Genomic DNA, 24,451 nt, shown 5'->3' on the forward strand with positions numbered 1-24,451 from the left:
GAGGAAAAACATTCAAATTTAATCACTTTAGTTACTCTGTGATGTCAATGCTATGTTTTGTACAAGACTTCAGGATTTTATATGAAAACTTAAACCATGATATTTTAAACTCTGTCAAATTATTCTTACCTATTTTGTGAAATTGTTTGCCATTTGAGCATCTCTATGACGTAGGTTTCAATACTTGTACAGTAATCATGTCAGCTTTAATTACAACAATCAACAGACTTTCACTTTGAATTCAATTTCAGCCACAAATTTATTCGCCTGCCTCAGGCATCCTACAGCAGTAGACTATACTGTAATTGTATCCAAAAAACAAAAATAAATTAAAACATAATTGTATCTATCTAGAAGACAAATAATAGCAGACATTTCCTAACTTACAAATTTCAAAATACTCAAGATATCTTTGTTGAGTCTTTAAATCAATATTAACACAACCTGGCAGTGCCAGCATAAATATATTTAATTGCTGTTATTGAAGAAAACAACAGCCACTATAGCGACATATTAAGGGGGGAGGACTGTTCAAGATCCAGCTGCATCATTAAAATATGTACAGTAGTTAGAAATTGGATTTATCAATACTCAAAATTCATGGAAGGTATCAAGTACTATATTTCTTGAATTTATTGGCCTACTCTTTGAAAACATGAATTATAACTTAACTCCATATATGCAAGATGCATGGTATCTGGAAGGTAGAATTAAAGTGTTGAAATAACTACCTGCATGTAATTTATATATTTCAAATATGAAAATTAATTATTAAACAGGTTTATATTTTTAGTTCTTGTATTGAGTACATAAGAATAAGAATTAAAAAAAAAAAAAAAAACTGTGCATTGTTGCAAAGAATATATTGTACTGTAATACTCATAAACAGTTTAAAATTTGTATTAAAGTGAAGCATGCTATACAAGAAAAATTAAGGAAAAGCCTTCCTATTTTGACATTTTCATTAACACTTTGGCAAGGAACCACACCTTTCCACTCACCAGTCTCTTTAAATTGTAAATTGTAAGTCATTTATCACACAAACACTTGAATTAATTTAATTGTAAGCTGTTGAAAAACCAAGAAGACAGTAGAATTCACAGAGATTAAAACAGTTTTTATAAACATATCAACCCAACTCTATGTAGCTGTTTCTGGTTTGGATAGACTGAACACTAATTCATATCTTTCCAAGAAAATTTGCTCACTTTATTGAGGAATCAAATGTTTTACGTGTTAATTTAAATCCTCTGTGGTGCTTCAACATAAATATTTCAGTCTTCAACTTTTCATAGTAATTGTAAGATGAGAAAAACTTGAAAAACAACATATCTCATCCTTTGAGAGAGAAATTGGAGAAAAAAAACACAAATAAGTAATTTCATATTTAATCTTGATTTAATGTTAATTTGGGACATCACATGAAAAATAACAATCAGTTATGTGCTCTGAATAAATGTAAACCTTCAGTACTTAATTCAACAGGGAATTATGGTCGATTTGATGTATACAATAGTCTATATATACCTGATGTATAGATTTAATTTAACATGATGATGAATGAACAGTTCCAAATGAGTCAGGTCAATTTTGCTTCACTAAAATTTAAAACAATTTACAACAGATCAGTAAACTTTAATCATTAATGTTCACTTTTTATTCTCCCTCTTTTTCTTCTTCTTCTTCTTCTTCTTTCTTTTGGCTCATTTTCCTTTTCCAGAGATCATAGATTTGGTTCTATTTAAACTTAAAGCAGATCTTTTTTGTGTGTTTCAGGTTGGCAACTTAATTACCAAGGCAACATGTATTATTATAGGATTGCAATCAATCAGATTGATTGAGACATCCTCCCAGTGTCAGTTCTTTTTTTCAAAGAATGAAAGAATAATGAGCAATTATGGCCTTTATCATTCATTCCATTCCTGTCCTCAATATTTTGTCATCCAGACTCTTTTAACATCATTAATTACTGTAAATTGGAATGCTTCAAAATGTTGATATTTAATTCAATTTATTATTGGATTCACATGAAACTTGACGGTCAGTCTGATCATTGACCAGGTTCAACCTGAAGACTCATTCCTTTACCTGCTCTTATGATTGCAATTGACTTGTTTTGTTAAGCGCCTAGAGCAGCGAATTCTTTGTTTCTGATGTGGCGCTTTATAAATCCAATGTCTTATTATTATTATTCTATATTGTGCCCGGAGTTTGGATTCAACAGCTTCAAAAACATCCAAGCTAAAAGGAACATTAAGCAAGGGGAGAATGCTGTATAGCTATGCGCATCACCTCTGTGCATCAAAATTTCATATTTCATTTCACGCTACAGTACTGCTCCAATCACCTTGAAGCTACCATTATATCCATGTATCAGTTTTACAATGTGAGAAAATATATAAACACCTTAAACAAACTATACTAGAGGACTTTTCCTTCTTATATGTAATAACCATATAACTACTGTACCTCTACCTTCTCTCAAGAGTCAAAAAGAGAAACTTATGCCCACTTTTGTAATAAATATTATCTAGCTTTCCATACAGTAGTAAAGTCTATACAGATGCTAAGCTGTTTACATGACACAATGTCACAATCATGATAAAATGCATGAATTAGTTCTATGAAGTATTAGTTCTATGAAGTTTTGATTTCAAAAAAAAAAAATCTGGTTGTAAAACAGGACTACTGTCTTTCCTACTGACTATTACATAGTAATTACCATGCAGGCATGTCCAGGGCTCTCAGTATTACTTAATAATATTTTAATGTTAAACGAACATAAAATACACTGTTACCCTCTTGCATCAGAATTAGTAATGGTGAAAATAGGGTCATTCTTTACACACACTGATACATGCATGATCAATCATATTCCCACATCAGAGAGAAGATTGACATGTTTCCTTCCCATTAAAGCATGATGGAATAGAGAATCCATGTTTGCTGCTGCATATATGAATTTAACTGTAGAAGTGTGGTACTGCACTGACAGACAGATTCAGAGAGTAATACGTTTGGGTAAAAAGCAACAATTCATAACCTGTATCCATGTAAGCTACTTAACTGTCATCATAAAAAGAAAAGCGCATCTATTTCAAGATTATGCAATCCAAGACGGTGACCTTTGCCTTGAAAGCATCTTCCTCCCTCCTCCTTCCCTTCTCCCCATCTCCCAAAGAAACAAGAAGCAGAAGTGAAATATAACAGCTTGTTAAGTTGGAGCTTCATCAAGTTCACAGCCCAGAGAACCAAATAATTTTGACCTAAACATATCTTGTTATTGAATAATTGAGATAAACTACAATGGCTCTGAAGTGTCTTTGTAACACCACGTCCAAGATAGCCAACAGGGAATATGATAACTTGCCAGATTTGACAATATATGAGAACATTTAATGTACACTGTGCACAACAGACAGATCTTAAAGTTAATTAGGTGGACCACAAACCAAGTGTGAATTTCATTCATGTTTTACTTTTGGAGCTATTGTGATTACAACAGTATCACAATTTGACAATATATGTTGACCTCAAATGACATTTTACTTCAATATGCAAATATTAGGGTTCTTGTACTCAAAGTAGATGGATCCACACACCGAGCATAAAGTTCATCTTTTGAAGTATTCATGTTTACAAAGTTTTCAGACTTGGACCTCTATTGACCTCAACTGACCATCAACCTCCAAAGAGAACAATACGGTTCTTTTTACGAATAACCTGGATCCACATACCATGCAGATACTTAATCAAAGCTTTACCTTTTAGAGTCATCATGTTGATCTCTATTGACCTCAAATTGACTTCACACCAACCGATTCAAAAATAATATCAATACTACCCTCTACCGGTTCGTCGCTGTTGTTTCGTAATTTCTCAGCAATCCCGTATTTACGGCTAGTAAGCAATAAACGGGTTCGGTTACTTGGACGGTGGCCTTGGCGAAATTCCTGCATAGTTTCTTGTCTGTGGCAGTGTCAGTACAGGGAGTTGTTATGGAAAAACTCCCTGGTCAGTAGTATGCGGTAAATTATTACGTCGCGTTTCCGTGTGTGTTGTGTGATACAAAACTGTGGTTTGTTTTACGTGCATAACTTTTCACAACTATTGGGCTGTAGTAGCTGTACAGTATATGTGTAATAGTTTGACCAGGGAGCTGCTACTCTAGCGGTTCCCTGCTTTTACTCTTTTAGGCCCACATGGTGAACAGTCGAAGTCCGAACTGTTCGGATGCCCTGGTTTCGTATTTGAATCACTGATTTGGAAAGCTCTGCATGCTTTATGCTGTATCGAATATCAGAAGTTTAGCCTATAGAAGTACAGTACTATTTTACTTTAAAAAACCAGTGTATTCCAAACCTTTACAGATGCGCCAGTCTTGTACTAACCTGAGTAAAGTATTTGAAATATTGCAACCTCAGTTGCGAGCCGACATTCTTTCACAGCTCAAGAAACTTATAGTGAAGTTTATGTCTGATACATTGACTCGTGTCACAAAAAGGACAGACGCGAATGAGTGAAAAAATTGCCAAAAGTGATTACATTGGGTATCAAACGTATGGTCAAGTCCGTCATATGTGAACAATTGGTATTTCAGCCAATTTAGGTATTAATTACACATAGACACAGTCACAACTTACATTGTATTTTATACATAAATTTTAGTTATATATCAGGAGGATTTTGTCATAAACCATATATAGATAAATATGTATATTTAATTATTTTTGGACTCCTGACAACGGGCCCTTTAGGCGATCACAGAACACTTGCCCTAGCTGCACCCCATCCTCCTAACCGGTGCACGTAAACCCTGTCCTTGCACCCCTTTGACCCGAATTAAAAGTAAGGAAATTTGAACGGAAAAGGGAACGAAGATACGTTGCCATAACGGGCGGCTCCATCCTCTTTAGAAAGGATTGGCAAAAAGGGAATAAGTACATGAACAATAAATTAAAAGTTATTTCCATTGAAAAGTGACTCGCTGAACATCGGCAGTCAAAGCAAACAACTTTTTTTTCTAAATCACGTCAGTTTATTGCTTTCCAGCGTACTGTACTCCAGTATTGATTATCCTGCCTCTTGTTCCGAACGGCTCCCAAAGAAATGCCAAAAAGTCGGCAACGGGGTTGGGGGTGGGTTACCCAGCCCCACCATGGGGCACCTCATCACGACTGACTCGAATTACAACTCGAAAGTATAACTCAAATTGCATTGAATTTAAAAAAGAAAAAGAAAAGAAAAAGAAAAAAAAAGCTGTCTGCATGGCTGATACTTATCTATACTATTGTGTGACCATATAGGCGTACAGGCTCTAGTCAACCAGGAGGGACACTGGGGGGGGGAGCTTTTTTTTCTTGCCACAGAAAATTAAACATTGCCCGGAAGTTCCTAGTACGATTAATTCATTTCAAACTTCGACTACAATGAAGGACAAAGAGAACCATATAGGCCTATGCCTGACTATAAGATCATTGAACCATCACGAACAACTCCGAATAATCTTCCATTTGCCAATTCATGACACTGGGAAGTAAGGGGTGGGGGGTGGGGCATTCCATTTGATCCGCAAGTATTGTGAACGGTCACCACAACAAAGGTGTATAGCTTGGGACTAGCATTGGGAGACTTGTCAACCTTGTGAACATTTTTTAGGGGGGTAAGATGTAAGGGGGGGGAGTCGGCAAACTAAAACATACAGGGTAAACAGAGGGAAGGAAAGAGGTCAAAAAAGAAAGAGTGAAAGACAGATGAAGGGATGGAGGAAGAAAGTAAAGAAAATGTGGAGATGGAGGTTAGGGGTAGAGATAGATATGATATGAAATACAGAGAAAAGAAAACCAAGAGCAGAAAATGGAGATCACTGGGATACTGTCAAATACACAAGAAGAATATACAATCTCAATACTGGAATTAAATAATGCACCACATAAATACAGCTTATGACATCAAGAAATCAAAGGTGAAGGATATAATGTTTCAAGGATGCTGGAAAATAAGACACAACAGAAGATGATCATGGTTTCTGATCTATTAGGCTTCTTCTCCCTACTGCTACAAGGATGTAAGAGACCACAGGGACTCACACAACTCTTTAAGTTGTGATGACCTCTGACCCTTACTATGCCTAACTGTTATGTTGCCAGGAAATAACTACACCAGTGCATGAGAGGAGGTGAGAGACAGGACTGATTGATCGTGTCTATAGGGGTGTTTAATATACATGTGATTCAAGAAGATAGATGTAAAATGTAGCATCGTTTGAACACTTCAAAGGGGACCCCTTCCCCACCCCCACCCCACGTTCAAATCATATCCCCTCCTGCCTCCTGGCAACGGATATGAACACCAGTATAAATAAACAGATACAGATATTTATACCCGCTGTTTGTGTAGGCCTATATACAATAATACAAAGCTGGCCATTCTCTGATTGTTACTCCTTGATTGAATTTCCCCAACCTTGCCCACCTTGACTTAGAGGGTGGCCAAGCTTCTGATTCACAGTCATAGCTACTATCGAACAAAATGGACGAAAGCAATTTATCTCAATCTGGTGATGCAGATGTATCAATAGCTGCTAATCCAACGTGAATGTCGCACAACCTGTCAATAAAAGTCTGGGAAAAGTGCTTGCCCCTGCCATATGTATGATCTCTTTTGTTCAGGATCATGTAAATGTGGCAATGTGTATTTGTATGGTCTGAGGTTTCTCTCCCATGCTGCTCCATATCTAATCCTACTGGTGACATTGGACAGAACATGGCAGATGGCTTCTTGAGAGGTGTTGAAGTAACTGGATCAGAAGTATCTGTAAAGATTACATAAAACATTTGTTACTAGATTGCAAGTATCCTGCTATAGCTACTATGGCTGTGACTAAAAATATACTTTTGTTTAGAACTTATCACACTTTTGCAGCACTGGAAACTGATATTTCAATTTAAATGGTGTCATTGAGTTTAGAGGACATTGAAGTAGAAGATATTGAAGTTACAAGTATGTTGGTGAAACCAAGACCACCCTCAATAAGCAGTTCTAGTCACAGGTCAATACAATGAAAATGGAGACTCCAGTAGGGGAACACTTTCAGTTCCCCACTCATACCATTAAAGTAAGACATGTCCCAACAGGTAACTAAATTCGTAGACTAACCATCTCAGACATAGTACACCACAGCAGAGATAGAGAGAGTGGACGGAATGCCTTAGCACCATTCAACTGAATGGGCTCAATATACAAGAAGGACATGACTAACTTACATAGGCGTAGGGGGTGGGGGGGCTGCAGCCCCCCAACCAAAATTTTTGGTGAAAATTCGGGCAATATGCTGAGAATTTTTCGGGCACCTACTTAAAAAAAGAATAATATGCAGTGTGTTTTGCACATTTTTTGGTGAAAATTCAGGCAATATGCTGAGAATTTTTCGGGCACCTACTGAAAAAGGATAATTTTCAGTGTGTTTTTCACATTTTTTGGTGAAAATTCGTGCAAAATGCTGAAAATTTTTCGGGCACCTACTGAAAGAAGAATAATTTGCAATGTGTTTTCCACTTTTTTCGGTGAAAATTCCGGCAATATGCTGAGAATTTTTCGGGCACCTACTTAAAAAAAAGAATAATTTGCAATGTGTTTTTCACTTTTTTTGGTGAAAATTCAGCAATAAGTTGAGAATTTTTCAGGCACCTACTGCAAGAAGAATATTTTGCAATGTGTTTTTCAATGTTTAAACTTACATTGTTATGATCATTTTTGTTTTACAGATTCCCCAATAATTTTAACCAATATGGAAGGCTAATACAGTAAGACGCAAAATGATTGTATGTTATTGGCATGTGATGTACTAACTATGCACAACAACATGTTGATCGCGCACGGAGCACGCGCAAATTTCGGTTATATTTTTCGGGCAAGTCGTTTAAGCCCCCCACAAATCAAATGAGGCTCCTATGCCTATGCTAACTTAATCCTGCTCCATCTCTGTATTCTGCCATAGTTCATTCCCCCTCTCTCCTTCTTAATCCTCGCTTTGTACTCCAAAGTTTATCTAAATACCTCTGCTTTCCCTGACTCCTTTTGTTCAATACACCATTAACTTCTTTCTTTGTGTTCACCATGTCCTCTCTGTTCCAGGCTCTATTGTGTCTCTTGAATTACCTGTTACTAGTCAGTTTGCCTCTAAAGAAGATCCTCATAATATCAGGCCCACTGACTTTAATATAAATTCTCATACACATGTACGCTTTTTAGTGGATGAGCAATATGCTACCATTTTTTTCTTTTCTTTAGGAATTTAATGAGAATGAAATTGTATTATTTTTCTGATCACATCAGATCAGATATAAGATTAGCACTGCTCTTCCAGTCTGTTATTCATGCAAGGATAAACATATAAATTTACCTTCTCCTTTCTGAGTGTCAACTGAGCTTTCTGTGGTGACAGCTGCTGAGAATGCCTCTGTTTGACTTTCGGCATCCTTCTGGAAAGATGCATTTGGCACCTGTTCAATGAAACAAAAAAATTGTCCGTAAATCATATAACTGAAATAGTAATTTTACTGTACACCCCAAGCTTAATTGTATGCGTAATGAATCTGGTAATGAACAAATCATTACAAACAAACATGTTTTTATCATACCCAAGAAAAAATATGAAAGAGAAAAGTAACAAACAAACACTTTGGCAGATTTCAATAATAACATATTGTTAACCCACAATGATTTAAACCCAAATAAGGATGATATATTCTTCCATACTCTTCTTCAACATATCCTAAAACCGTGGTACCTTTCAAGAAAATCGTGAGGATAATTTTGTGTTGCCCAACTGCTTGCTCAACAACCTGAGCTCACATGTCAATGTACAATTTACTATGTAAACTTCCTGTCTAAGTGAACTGATTGGTTTCATATCATTAAAAGATGTCCAGTCTTTTGATCAAAGTTTGATGTACACTCATTATTTACCTACTGTGTAAACTTCCTGTTTATGTGAGCAGTTGGTTTCATGAGTGAGAATTGAGATGCTAGCTTACTCCATGACATAAGCCCACCATTGTGAAAATTCCTGTTTACATGCATAGCTAGTTTTCAGACTACCATTAACGCTAGATTACTCTCCCACAAGAGATAGTTACGGTCACCAAATTTAATAGATCATAATTTTTGAACACTAAACATCAGATCATTTAGGGCTCTTAAAATGCAATCTGGATTTGGTTGCTAGGCGGGCCGTCCCTTACCGAAATCCCAGATCTGGGCCAGATATAAAAATCCAGATCTGGCCCAGATCTGGAATTTCAATCTGGGCCAGATCTGCTGCAGATCTGAGATTTACATCTGGCCAGATAAAAAATTGGGCAGATATAACTTGATATAAAATAAAGTTTTATATGGCCCATATAAAATTTGATCTGGTTAAATTTTATTGCATCCATATCTGGGCCAGATAAAATTTTATCTGGTTGATATGAAGAAAATCCAGATAAAGTTTTATATGGCCCATATAAAATTTGATCTGGTTAAATGTTATTGCATCCATATCTGGGCCAGATAAAACTTTATCTGGTTGATATAAAGAAAATCCAGATAAACTTTTATATGGCCCATATAAAATTTGATCTGGTTTAATTTTATTGCATCCATATCTGGGCCAGATAAAACTTTATCTGGTTGATATAAAGAAAATCCAGATAAACTTTTATATGGCCAATATAAAATTTGATCTGGCTAAATGTTATTGCATCCATATCTGGGCCAGATAAAACTTTATCTGGTTGATAAAAAGAAAATCCAGATAAACTTTTATATGACCAATATAAAAAAATATATCTGGCTAAAATGTCAATCAAATAGGAAATAAGTGGCCAAAACTGGACTAGCATTGATAGTAACTTTCCAGCGTGATCAGTTATCTCTGTTCTGGTACGGAGACCCATACAGAGAGCAAGACACACACAAACTATAAACACAGCTGTGTTCTAGAACTCAACTGCAGTTGAGTTCAATCCATGGATTGGAACAAAGTGGAAATATGTAATGTGCAAGCTCCTTGCTGTTACCTAATCCGACTGCTATGGTCATAAAATGACCGCTGTTCAAAAATAATACTTGAAGGTTGAGTTCTTTATTCTTCTGTGGTCCTGTAGATGTTGATACTAAATTGCGTTGTGCTATTCTTTTATTTAATATATTTGTGCTAATAAATAAGTTCCAGGAGGGCGATATATGTTCCAATCAGTATCGAAGTTCAGTCCCAAAATTTATTCCTTGTTGCCATCCGTTCCAAAAACTTCTTCCTTACTTCGGACTGTTCAGTTCACTATAGAAACCTTTGCCAATGTCCTGACATCAATAGGATATTATTTATGAATCTCCATCACCTTTTCTTAATGTACCAATCCTTTCTGTTAAACTTCCTTCTGCTCTTTACTCCTACCATGTGGACACTAGTGTACACATAGCTCCCTTTCCTATCTCACTCCTACAAAGTATCAAAACACATATGTCCATTGTTCAAAAGTGGCCTTCACACTTAATCAACCTCTGAGTCATCCTGTTTCAAGCTAAGACCCTGTGGTTGCCTAGCAACCCAGATAGAGATAGTTATTCCCCCTATGACTTAGTGTATACACTGTAAGTGATTTACTATTGAAATATATATGCAAAGTGCAGTACCACAATATAGTGCAATGTAAATCTCTATGAAAATACACTATGTAAGAGCATACAGTCTTAAAGTTTTATCTGTCAATATAAAGTCAAGTATAACTGGATAAACATGATGTATATCCAATTATACCTGACTTTATATTGACAGATAAAACTTTATATGCATATCTGGATTGACTCTATATCCAGTCATATCTGGCTTTATATGGCCAGATAAAACTTTATCTGCATATCTGGATTGGCTCTATATCCAGTTATATCTGGCTTTATATGGCCAGATAAAACTTGATCTGCATATCTGGATTGGCTCTTTATCCAGTTATATCTGGCTTTATATGGCCAGATAAAACTTTATCTGCATATCTGGATTGACTCTATATCCAGTTATATCTGGCTTTATAGATAAAACTTGATCTGCATATCTGGATTGGCTCTATATCCAGTTATATCTGGCTTTATATGGCCAGATAAAACTTGATCTGCATATCTGGATTGACTCTATATCCAGTTATATCTGGCTTTATATGGCCAGATAAAACTTGATCTGCATATCTGGATTGACTCTATATCCAGTTATATCTGGCTTTATATGGCCAGATAAAACTTTATCTGCATATCTGGATTGTCTCTATATCCAGTTATATCTGGCTTTATATGGCCAGATAAAACTTGATCTGCATATCTGGATTGACTCTATATCCAGTTATATCTGGCTTTATATGGCCAGATAAAACTTGATCTGCATATCTGGATTGACTCTATATCCAGTTATATCTGGCTTTATATGGCCAGATAAAACTTGATCTGGCCAGATTAAACCAGATATAAAGCCAGATCTGGCATTTCGGTAAGGGGTATCCTAGCAACCAAAAAGTTTTCCAATTTTTTTTTGCCCAATTTCATCCTTTGAGACATATTGCAAGACACCATATCAATTTCAGGCAATTCTGAGAGGGTGGGCGTGGAGGCCACTGTTGATTTGGCATGGATGGACCCATATATAAAAATATGATAACTTATCACAACATTATAGCATTAGGCCTACACAAAAAACTGGTACTTTCTTACCTCCAGGCATGGAAATATAAAGGTTTATATAGGTGTAGCTATATGTACTAATATGTTCCCTCAATTTGTGAGGCTAATTTACCTTAGTTCTTGCATAGCAGTTGGGTACCTTCAAAAATCCCAAACGCAGAAATGTACACATGATTGAGTCAGTAGATAACATATACACCCCGTTGCCCAAATGAACCATTAAAACTTGATTGCGTATATGCTGGCTGTGGCTGACCTTAGAAGTATAGTTGCATATGTAGCGGTGTGAAAACATGTGAATCAGTTAGGAGTGATTCTAGAGTATTTATGTAGATGCATTATTTTTATAGGAAAAACTGCAGGTCCATGTGGTTGTACTTGTACAGCACAGTAGGCCTTCCTCACTGGTGCATATTACAAAATTAGGGGATGCAGTTACTTTGAACACTAAATTCAGATACTTATTTCTATACTGTAGGCCTTAGTTCTATATATGCCTAGTTAATTATGACTGGGCAAAGATGAGGCTTCAAACTTCTTTCTTTTTTTTCAAATGCTCATTCACAAGAATATCTTCTTCAAACAAGGACAGCTGATAACAATTTAGAACCTGGAGGGGGTGGGGATGAACAGATCACCTAGGCCTAGTGGTTAGAAAATATATTTCCATCAATTTGTTGAGGCAAAAAAAGTTTAATTTTTGGTGATGAGAAGGCCCAGCTTTCCATTGCATAAATATGAGTCAGTCTTCTTTAGAAAGGATACTTTCATTTTTAACTGTATACAGTATCTTCATGACAAGCATTCACAAACAGTGATGATGCTGACTCAGTAATACAACTTACTGCTATTTTGGGCTAGGATAAGTATGGTAAGGTTAGCATACGCTAGGCCCATTGGAAAAATAATGAATGATAGGCCTAGTTACATAGCCTAGGCATATCAAATCATGTATGTTACAAATACAATAGCATACTAGACACTGCGAAGTTCGAACACCTAAGCCTTAAAATACCCCAAAACTCCTAGCCTATATCTTCATTTTATTGACAAATATATACGTACATACTTGCACATAGGTCATTTTGGAGAGGAAATAACTGTAGCTTCGTAGTTTTTAGTGATATTGGCTTTTGCTTGTAGGTTATCATGGTGAAATCGTGTATTTCTTAGGGGAGTCCGAACTTCGCAGTATTCTGTACTTCGCAATACTGATAGGCTATACATGTAACCTAGGACAACTACTGTACCCTATACAGTTTTAGCCTAGCTTAGCAAATCATTACCTTTTTGTGTGATCCTGAAGCAAATGTCCTGCGAAATATACGTTGCTCACAGAAGTCAAATCATGGACATGTTTGTAGAGTTCTTTCTCCATTTGCCAGCTTACATAGGAACGTAGAAGATAGATCTTCGTGGCATCTCTTCGTCGCTGTTGTTCCTTTGCACTGCTGTTTTTGTCTGGTCCATGCAACAAAGGCCTTCCTCCACTTAAACCTAGCCTACGCTCGTTCCAGGATAAGGTCGTTTTATTTCGCCCGATTCTCCTTGCCCTGATCCCTTTTCCATGATTGTCACAATACTCTAATCGAATGTATTTGGACGAAAATCGTACAGTATTCTTTACTCAAAAGGCACACAAACAACAAACTATCGAGGACGAAAGTCCTATGCGGTAAACAGTACAGTAAACTGAAATGCTGTGTTATAACATTATGTGTGCATGGGTACGGGCTTGTTGCGCATACGCTTGCCTGTGCTATTCACTGATCTAAATTTGCCACCGAGGTCACGTGATTAATAGGGGTCCCATTAAACCTCGCTGAAACCTCGATAATGCCAGCGCCCTCAAAAAAAAGTCTACGAGCGATATCGCCTTTAAAGATGCACTCACATGTCATACCAAGTATGACATTCATCCACCATATATATATACATTTTGAGTTACCCCGTTTATAAACCAAGGCATCACCCACACATGTACAGTACATACACAGAATACATGGCTGCAACTGTTGCTTGAATTAGTTACAGACTAGTTTTCATAAGGGATTGTGATGAATAAATTGTTCCTGTTGAGAGTAAAATGTTTAGACAAGTCATAGTCCAAATATCAAAGTACATGACATCTATATGTCAAAGTACGACCATGTGCATGCTTATAATGCTCCCAGTTGGTTTTGTTTTTAGATGTCCACATTTCTCAAGTTGCTCTAGGTGTTCTTTGATAAAGTGTGGAAACCAACAAAAATTGCTATAAATTGTCATTTAATGAGATGATTTAGGTTTATAGTGGAATGTGCACAAATCAGAATGGACTTTCAACAGTGGCACTGTTGATGGCAAACATGACAGTTTTAACAATGAGCACTATAGTGAGACCAAATCAGGAATGTTGATATAGGACTTCGGGTATAAAGTCTGTAGAGACAGAAGTTATAAAATACTGTTTGCTACGATACCTACACTACAGGGTAACTTACAAATAGATGCTCAAGTGACAAATAGGCTTTTTACAGTTTTCAAGAAGTATATACCATTGTTTATAACTTGTAAGAAGATTAATTTCTTATAAAACATTTCAAAGTTTTCCATAACACAGATTCAAGAAATGAGTTAAATCAAGTAGCTGCTACTTACTTCGTTCAGATTTGCCCATCTCAGGGCGAGTTTGGGTGGAGCCAGCACAACCCATCTTTAGAGAGAGATCATAAGCTGATCATTAGAAGATTTATGAAATAGTGATATCAATCCATCATGACTGTAATGAATGATACTCTCCAAAGTTTTCCTCCTCAGCAGTTAGGCCTGTAAAGAGTATGAACATTATATGATTAATAACATTTCTTAATAAGTTAGTTCCGAGAGAAGACATAAGACTTTAAATTTGCATATAATTGTGTTTTGATCCTATGTTCCACAGATTATTGTTTAAGAGTTTAAGACCCCCTCCACCATTTCCCCAACCTCCCATCCACTATTCTCTCAACCTCTCCCTTCACCATTCTCTCAGCTCGTCCCCCCCCCCCCTCCCCAATGTCTCTAGACTCCCAAATATCATACCATACAAAATGTTAGATAAAAGTCAAAACAAGAAACATGAGGTTAGAAAATTCAAAATACCACTTGTTCTGTAATTTTACGTAAACAGCACTGAATATTCTATATCATACTGTAGTTTGGAACACAACGTACGTAGTCTGAAAGCTATCAGGGAAAATTCTTCCAGAAATGAAATCAAATTGTTAATGTAATTTGAGAAGCTATTGCAGTTTTATGTTTTCCCTTTTACCATGTATGCAACAACCTTGCAGACTTGCAATCTGCTGTAATGCTAAATTATAAAATAATTATGCTAAATTGCGCCATTAAAACATATGTGCTCTTAAATATTATGACACTAAAATCTTAAATTGCAGCACAAGTCCATGGGCAGTACTTGTTGTACAAGAACTTTATATTGAATAAACAGGCATAACTATGTGTGTTAATCATATGTGCTGCAATGCAATGCACTGTCTGTATTTTGACTGAATTAAAACACCCAATTATCCACTTCCTTGCTATAAAATGTCTAGAAATGTTATTAGAAGGATGTATGCCTAGAAAGTATGTTCCTGTGTTCATGGCAATGCACTTTCTATAGGATAGATAAAACGATGAATTACAATACTAACAAATTCCATCAAAGTATTCACCCTTTACATAATTACTATTACTGCTGACAGGAATCACTTGAACTGGAAGGCATATATGCATCTTCAAGTCATCGTTATTTTCAGAGATGGTACTTCATAATGACAATAAAAAAGTTCAAGAGGGAAAATGTAGAAGACTACCCAATCTGAGATTCCTCCAAAAGGACCAGTAAATGAATTGAACCAGTCAATTGCAAAGTCTCATCATAAGATAAGGCCTACAGTATATGTTATAAGACACCTCGCATAGTTTCTATAACCATAGAGGAAGCTTCTGAGCCCTCTCACCCAGAGTCGCATATCTCTAGATATGGCTCTACTCTCAACATAGGTGTTGGGTAGCAAAACTGAGGGTTGAATGCTGGATTTGTGAGGGAGGAGATGGGGTCTGACTGTGTGCTCAAGGAGGATATAAGGGGAGTTAGCATACTCTGAGGTCAAGTGGAAGAGAAATGATGTTCTAACATTATTCCATTTTGCTTGGAATAATTAGCATTGTATCCATAGACATTTTACAAATGTTAACCAATATCATATTTTAATTTCTAGTTGTCTATTTCCGGCAAGATAACCACTAATTGTAACTCACTGAAATCATACACCTTAAATGTAACAATACTTAGAAATTGCTGATGTCCTTGTGTGCAGTATCGTGCATCTACCAAAGCATCTACCAGGCTAAAGAAAAGGATAACAGTGAACAATAACACTGTAGGCAAACCCATAAATAATGTAAGTAGAAATGTAACTAAGGAAATTGTGAAATATAATAAAGACAATCCCTTCTATCCTTCAATACCTTCACATTGAAAAGGGAGCAACTAGAGAAGCAACAGAATTCAAAATATCTGAGTAATACCAAGTTACTGTTTTTCTTTCAAGCCACTGAAGCTACCTGCTTTTGCAGGTGGTCCTTCAAAGCAATGCCATCAAATCCTGTTAAATCCTCTCTGCCTTCAATTAAGAATGACTCAAAAGCTTACAAAAACTGTAACTGTCTGACCTTCTAGCCAGAAACAGGATCAATTTCATGATCCATTTCTTCAATTATTCAATTTATTTAGAATAAGGTGAAGCTTTTAGCTTTTTCAAAGGTCAGCAAACTATATAGGAGAACAAACGTGACTTAATTTTGTGGTATTTCAATGTATAAAACCTTCATGTGGTTGCAACATAGAAACAAGTTTGTAATTCAAACAAGCTTCTATCTAATACTATACCTTTTATTGTAATATTAATAATCCTTGTATATTTTAGATAGCTGTTCTGTTTGAATTTCATCAATGCCCCTGCAAACAAAATTTTAAACCTGTTTTCATAACTTTAAGAAGTTATACAGCATTTATATTGTTAAAATAAATATGTTATACCATATATAGGTTGAATTCATTTCGTCTGAAAGATGGATAATTTGTAAGGAACATCTCAGTTGCAGGAAAAGAAATGTACCGACAGTGTTTGCCATAATGGGATGCTAGAGATGTTATATGATTTGATATATGTTTAACGTAAAATGATTGCCTTGGGTTGTCATTTCTGACAATTTTATTGAAAAGTTCAAATAATACGTATTTATGATCTCTAATTATGTATCAATATAGGCATACAGTGTGTCGTATCTTATAAGTTTATTCCCGTTTTGAATATAGCTATGTTTTCTGCCTCCCCTGGTTGTGTTGTGATCCTAGCATCAAGTTGCTAAATTATGTTAATAAGGAGTACATGAAAATCATATGCACAAGTATATTCATTGCATTCTCCTTCTAACGTTGTGTTCATTTGCAAAACTACTTTCTATATCAAACACGAGTAGGAATATGATTACAAACTGGTCACACTTTTTTAGGTTTCACCCTATTAAAGCAGCACTGGATGATATAACTTACTGATGTATAGCTGGCAGCTTTAATTTTCTACCATATTCTGTCCCTGCCCCCCACCCCCACTTCTGCCTGTCTCACTTGCCAATAAGGTATCTACAGTAACCACAACAAATCAAAATGCTTCTACTAAAAGGGTTTTACTAACATCTTTTTAGAAGCAACATTTGGCTTTGGTGCAAAAGAACATTAAGGCAAAACAGGAAAACAATGTTTTATCCAAACAATCCATAGCCTGCATGGAGGGCATGTACATACCATACAATGCAAAGATATAATATTCCAAACATTTGTGGATCACAAAATTTTCTCTCCAATACTGATGAAAGACGCTGATGTGAAGTACTATTTAATTTCCACCCAGATACACATATCCATTCCACAGATCTGTGGATGAATCAATATTTTGTTATTATATTCATTCCACTCACAGATCATTGCAACAGCACAAAAGTTTTCAAGACAATAAAACACACTCCACTCCATATGCATGAAGCAATTATTTTTTACTTATTCATTCTACTTGCCAACATTGCACTGGTGAAGAAGAATAATACTGAAAGAAGTTAATAACTAATATTAGGATCAATACCAAGATGAAAACTTCATTCATTGGTATTATTTATTACGTGAATCATTACTTGTCAATTCAAAGTGTAACTTAAAGAATTGTCTTCAAGAAGCATCTAATTGAACAGAGGCAGCCCTCTGTGCTGCCTCTGTTACTGTCCTGGTTCTGCTTTTTAGTTTTAGTTTTATTTTCGTAGCTGTTCACTTATAGTTTGTTTATTGTATGATTGTGTTTGTATTCACTACTGTTTTATGTTTACTGTCGACGGGAAATAATTTCCGTTTTCTGTTTTCTGAAATGGACAATAAAGTTTCTATCTTGTTAACCAATTGTTAGTACATGAATACTACTTATTAATATATAGCACACATGAAGGATTTAAAATATTATGGCAACTGCTATTCCCTTCCATGAGATCTTTCACATGCTGTTCCTATGCTTTATGGTTTTGCTTCCCTATTGAAGAATGACTTCAAACACCAATTAGTTTTGATACATGCATTGTACTCTTATGGTACATGTTTAAAACACTGCTTTTACACCAGGTTTCAGTTTTGAGAAGTTACCCTTTATACATCTAAGGCTGATTCAGTTGGAAGTGGCTGGATTTCTCAGTCTGACACCACAGACAATGCAGTCAGTTCATTGGATGCAACATAAAACTCAATATGAAAACAAGTTACTATATAAGACATCAAATAACACATATTTCCATTGCACTTTAAATTTGTAAAAGACCAATGTGCTACAATGTCATTCAAGGGTACTCTATAGTTCAATATCTACAGCATGTTCAGTTGAGTCATTAGAATGACTATAATAATTAACAAATACTAATAATTAGAGCCTATACTGAGGAACCAACACAATCATCAATTTAGCCTTAAAAAGTATTCCTGAGATTTCAGCAAACTTTATCACTGAATCTATTGAAAGCGGGATATTGCTAGCACTCAAAATCTTCTTTTCATCGTGAACTGTGATATATCAAGACCAAAATTCTTCCTTTAAGGCTACAATAGTGGCCATCATATATGATAGTATATTAAGTCAACTTAATATCGATACTGTGAGTATTCTACTTACTAGCTGTGACATGAGTGAAGAGTCATTTATCTTACTGTAGGGCACAAATTCAAAATGAGACATTTTAATGAGGCCAACAAGACCTGGTTAATTAATTTATATAGCCTTCAGTCTAATTAGTACATAGTTCATTGGAAGAGAGAATGAGGTATTAAACATATCAAAGTGACAGTATCACAGTGTGATGCTATAGGCTGTACCCTGACATATGTACCATACATATACTGTGTGTACAGTAATTCCTCACTCTGATAGATATAAATATGCACAACCTAAAGACTGCTCGCATATTTGACACAAGGAGGATACAAATTACAACTACACAACCTTATTGAAATTTACGATGAGTTAAATAAAAGAAAATATTGTTGACTGTTATTGAAAATATAAGTATGGTACATGTAACAAAAGCATCTATAGATGTGTTAATTAACAATTTAACAGTGGACTACAATGGAGATTTATTTGGCCAACACAGAACCAGGGTATTTCATTTGTTGAATATAACAGTTTTACATTTAAAGGAGAGGAAAATTTTATCCATTAAACACTATTCAGTAATGACTGATACAGGTTTTTGAGATGATTAACTGTCCCCAGACAACTATTAAATCAAATATGATTCTGTCTAGAGGAAATATCATTTTCCCTTGTTTGCTAATTTGGTCATTTACTCTCATAGAAACATGAGATCTTCACACAATACACAATTTGAGAACAACCACAGGAAAAGAAAATAATATTTAACAATGCATTCCTTTGGCTAAAATAAAAGCAAATCTTAGATACAAAGGACATCCAAGTTAAGAAAACATTCTTTCATTACAAACATTACATAAAGCTGGTCTGTTGTATGCCATTTAGGCTTGATGGTATTAAGAAGCTCAGCAATAAATTTTGCAAGGTTTGGAGGAGTTTTACAGTATCAGTATTGCCTGCAGCATAGACCTCATTCGCACAAACAAATATATGAATAGTGAACCTGGATAGCAGTATTATCACTTGAAAGAATGTCCCTAATGTGATAGCAAACACCAATAAACTTGAGTAGGGAGTTATATAAATCATTGACACTTTGTTTCCACAATATTTTCTTGTCAGTGGTTTAGGCATAAGCATTTTTTTGATAGTCTTAAAAATTTCTATTACCTGGATAGCAATGCTTTGATGATAGGGATGTTGCTTAGAATTACCAAGAAAGATTCAATTTGTGTTACTGGCAAAAGTTCATTACAATCAAACCAATCTTTCATTTCCTTCATAGATCTAACAGCTTTTAACTATTCATTTATAAAAATTCTTATTGGATATGAAATGCTTGTGACATTGGCATCTATAGAGACAAGCAGAAAAAACTTGAAACTGCACTATTAAGGTAATTTACATCTATAGGCAAGAAACAGCAAGGGCCAAAAGAAATGCTCCCTCTAGAACCCAAGTGCAGATATTTGAATATTGAGAACTGCACTGCAGTTTGTCAAGCAAGTAGATGTCTGTAGATAATGGACTTTTCCAGATATACCACAATTATTTCAAAGTTTCTTCTGAAGAATAGTACATTATTGTACTGAACCTTTTTCTAAATGTGAAGATGAAAAAAGGAAGTGAAAGAAAGACAGAAACAAACTACTTAAATCAGAAACTGAAACTATGAAAATTACACTGCCTAATTAAAACTTCAGCCTCATACATTAGTTGTGTATTCTGTGCCATGCATTTTGTACTTGGATGAGAATTTTGCCAGAACACAAACAATTCTTGATTTTTAGATTTCGTCAGTAGAGTTATACAGTACTACTAACATTAGTGATGGCCTGAAGATGATTGGACATACAATTATACATTAGGAGTTGCTAAAAGTTTTCTCAGAAAGAAATTTGTGACACATGTGCATTCACAATCTCTTTGCTGTAAATTAAAGATAAATATACTGCCAGAGTATGAAATTTGATACAAATACATGATCTGACGCAACAGGAATCTAGACATGTGATATTTCAGCTAACAAGGGCAATAATTTCGCCACTAAATATTCAGCCCCCCCCCCTCTTTGTCTTACACTGATGACTTAGCATTAGAAATATTCTACTTATTTTTGATTATAACAGAATAAAGGAAATTCAGAATAAAAACCGAAAATATATAAGTTTTACAACCAACTACAGAAAAAAAAAATGGCATTGATTTGCAGCTGTGTTTCGCCCATGTACATTTTTGGTTCGAAACTCTACAGTAGCCTAAATAGTGTATTACCTTTAGGCATGAATCAAGGCTTCACTCTACCTAAGTTGTTAGGCTAGGCTTATTTGCAGTCGGTCATAAGTTAGCCCTAACTTTACCTCACAATACAATACATGGTAAGCCTTCACTCTTGAGCTAGAACTTAGTAGCATAAGTTAGGCCTAGGCCTAAGCTTGGATTCCTAAGTTAGGATATCAAATATTTTCCTCATCAAATAAGTATTCATTTACCTTTGTAGCATTGATTCCAGGTAATATTAAATAATAATAAGTTCTTTAATGATGAAGCCTTTCTCAGATCGATTGAGCCAAGTTATCAAAGCCGAAACTATAGCGATCACACTAGCAACCAACAACACTGTAGAGCCTGGTATCCATCGACGCTAGTTATGGCGCATGCATACAGTGTCTGCTGATGGCCATAGTCTTTGCTGATAGCGAAGCAGACGACAGTACAGTAGGCCGACGTGCTGTAATCCAAATTACTCACAGCTGGCTGTATACAGTATCTCCCAGGTAACCTGAATGGAACAGCCTTTACAGAAGTAACACCTGGCAGCTACAACAATTTCTGTGCTGCCAGCTGAGCGAATGGTGAAAGGGTGCGCTATGTAGTAATGGCATAAAGGGAATTTAATTATTTCTATTTCTAGGTAGTGGCTAGACAGCCTGAGACGCAGAAATAACTTCTAATTGCAGCGGGGAAAATAGATCCTACTTTTATCTGTATTACTTTATTTTCTTCGGGGATGGGGGAGGGGGGGGGGGATGAACCTAGGAAATTATGCTGAACGGACGATGACTGTTAAGGCGTAATTGGTAACAAAGAAATTGGTAACAAAGAAAGCTATGCGCAGTGAGACCGATCGAGTTTAACAAAAACTTTTTTTCATAATCCATATATTCCAAACCGATTCCTCTTTTCTTCTAAACTGTCATCGAGTATAGCGAACTCAACCAAGTTTACAGTCAAATGGAGCTCTTAAGGCAATCCATTTCACGTTTTATTCATGAATTGAAGATATCTGTAAATATTTAGCTATACCCTGTCTGTACTTTGTTCACAGATATCTTTTATTCATTACAGATATTTTTTATTTATTAACAGATATCAGCAATTACTTTTAGATATCGCTAATTATTTCTAGTTATCTTTAAAATCATTTTAGATATCTTTAATTTGTGTGAAATTTCAAATTAGAGATATCTGTGATTGAATTCTTCATATCGTTAAATGAATAAGAAATATCTTCAATTGCATTCTAAATATATCTGTTAATAAATTGAAAGACGTTTATAAATACAGTAAAGATATATGTAACTAAATTAAAGATATTTTCGGGTATGGCGTCCTTTATCTACAAAGATGACGCCAGTTGTTGCGTCAGTCATTCTGACCCACCATTACTGCATGTGCTACAGCATCGTCAATACTACTGCCGGAAAAGAACAAGCGATCTGTGTATAATATATATATATATATATATATATATATATATATGCGTCTGAGGCTGTCTTAAATTATGGTGAATTCAAGGATTTCTATAATAAAATTACAGATATCTTTAAATAAAAAGGGATATCTTCAATTCATGAACTTTTAACAAATAAAACGGTTTCACATATTCCCTGATTTCGAGAGTGTGGTGGCCAATTTTAGGGTGTCGGACTTGGGATCCAAGGATTGCTGGTTCGATTCCTGCCTAGTTCATTACGTTGTGTCCTTGGACAAGATGCTTTATCTCAATTGCCTCTCGCCACCCAGGGGTTAGATGGGTACATGTATGGTTACTTGTCATTGGGCGCAGTATATATGTTCCCTTTCGAGGGGAATGGTGATGCACAGCCGATGATCACAAAGTCACAGTCCCGATGCAAGGGGACTGGGGTTGAGAGCGGGTCAGTCGTTTGGTAGTTTGGTTTTCGAGCCCAGGTTCTTTCCTGGGCGACTTTCCCTTAAAAAAACAGTATATATAACTGCAGCCGCCTGGAGGGATTGTCTCTGGGACCTGGGGTAATATAACGTCTGTAAAGCGCTTTGAAACCTACTGCTATAAATCAAATATTATTATATTATTTTTATTATTGCCACAGTCAGGTTCTTCAGTTATGATGCGTATCATATTTGTCAACACTGGATGCACAGAAGATGTCATGCCAAAGTCTAGTGAAAATGAATCAAATTTAGAAGATTTTATCAGTCTAGAAGTAAGTCTGATCGGTCTGCAATTGTACAGACTGGGCCCCTGTATATCTGACTTAGCCAGCTAATTTACAGCAGTGATGATGCATTAAGAACGTTTAAAATAATCATTAAGTAAGCAATAACACAAATAAATTTATGCTTCTTGATTTACTTTATTTTATTGATGAGGCTTTCTTCTCAAAACTTGTTCCGACTAATTCAAATCCTGGGTAACTAAGCTACCAGTCGCTAAGTTAATGTTTATTCGCTTATCGAGGACAACTTCTTTATTTATATATTTTTGAAATCCATCGTTCAAATCATCTTCTATGCTACTTGCGGTAAGCGCTTGTAAGTGTACTTTCTTTATCTAAACACGTAAAAGTGACATCATCGCCTTGACCGACTGAACAAATTGTGACGTAAGCAATCTCACAAGTTCAATAACACATACGGTTCGAAGCGAGTCAGTCAATGCTAGTATTATATAATTGTCTCTTCAAGTAGTATATTTGGGTTTTTAACGAGCAAAGAAACAAAATCACAGTTCATATCATACGACCAACACATTGACTGAAAAGGGGTTTGAGATCATAAACACACTGGAGACGTGCAGCCTGCACTAATGTAGCAATTTAATAAATAGACGTTTTAAAAATGTCTATTTTAACTTCTTCAAGGCACCCCATCTCTGACTATGGTTGTCTTTAGTCGATTTTTATATAAACCTTTGAGAACAACAGACGTGAGATCATTCACGGAATTGCATTTCAGTTAAATGTCGACAAATGTTATCCTGCTGTTGCTAAGAGCAATCTTTGTTTTAGTCTCTCTTCATGCAGGAAGAGGGAGATGAAAGGGAAGTTATTTCGTCCTAATCTGGGCGGTCTCTTGTATCTTACATTACACAGCTGCAGCTTTTCGCATTTCATCTAAAGTATCATGAATTCGAGAGTTTGAAATATCTCTAAATGCCAAAGTAAAATTGCCCGAATTTTCACAAAAATAAGTTGATTGGGGGGGGGGGGGAAGACTGCAGCCCCTAGACCTCCTACGTCTATGTGTTTAGTGTTTGGTTT

The 24,451-nt window shown here is 35.7% G+C and overlaps 1 protein-coding gene and 1 long non-coding RNA gene across 3 annotated transcripts in view; both read right to left on the bottom strand.

Moving 5' to 3' along the window:
• Positions 1-21,713, bottom strand: part of LOC139979550 (serine/threonine-protein phosphatase with EF-hands 2-like) — a 63,083-nt gene extending 41,370 nt beyond the window's left edge. The window contains exons 1-2 of one of the 2 annotated variants that reach the window (XM_071990473.1): positions 21,419-21,713; positions 14,353-14,520 (exon numbers count right to left, since the gene is read on the bottom strand). In XM_071990473.1, the coding sequence (XP_071846574.1) occupies positions 14,353-14,407 (55 nt within the window). In that variant the 5' untranslated portion in view covers positions 14,408-14,520; positions 21,419-21,713. The remainder of the gene's footprint in view (positions 1-14,352; positions 14,521-21,418) is intronic. The other variant, XM_071990475.1, reaches the window with a different exon arrangement.
• On the bottom strand, positions 5,664-13,592 carry LOC139980063 (uncharacterized). The gene is made up of 3 exons (XR_011797443.1): positions 12,999-13,592; positions 8,405-8,504; positions 5,664-6,814 (listed from the first exon to the last, which is right to left on the bottom strand). It is a non-coding gene; the product is annotated as an uncharacterized lncRNA (long non-coding RNA).
• Positions 21,714-24,451: the final 2,738 nt, after the last annotated feature.

This window comes from Apostichopus japonicus, chromosome 14 (assembly GCF_037975245.1).
Source record: "Apostichopus japonicus isolate 1M-3 chromosome 14, ASM3797524v1, whole genome shotgun sequence".
Lineage (NCBI taxonomy): Eukaryota > Metazoa > Echinodermata > Holothuroidea > Aspidochirotida > Stichopodidae > Apostichopus > Apostichopus japonicus.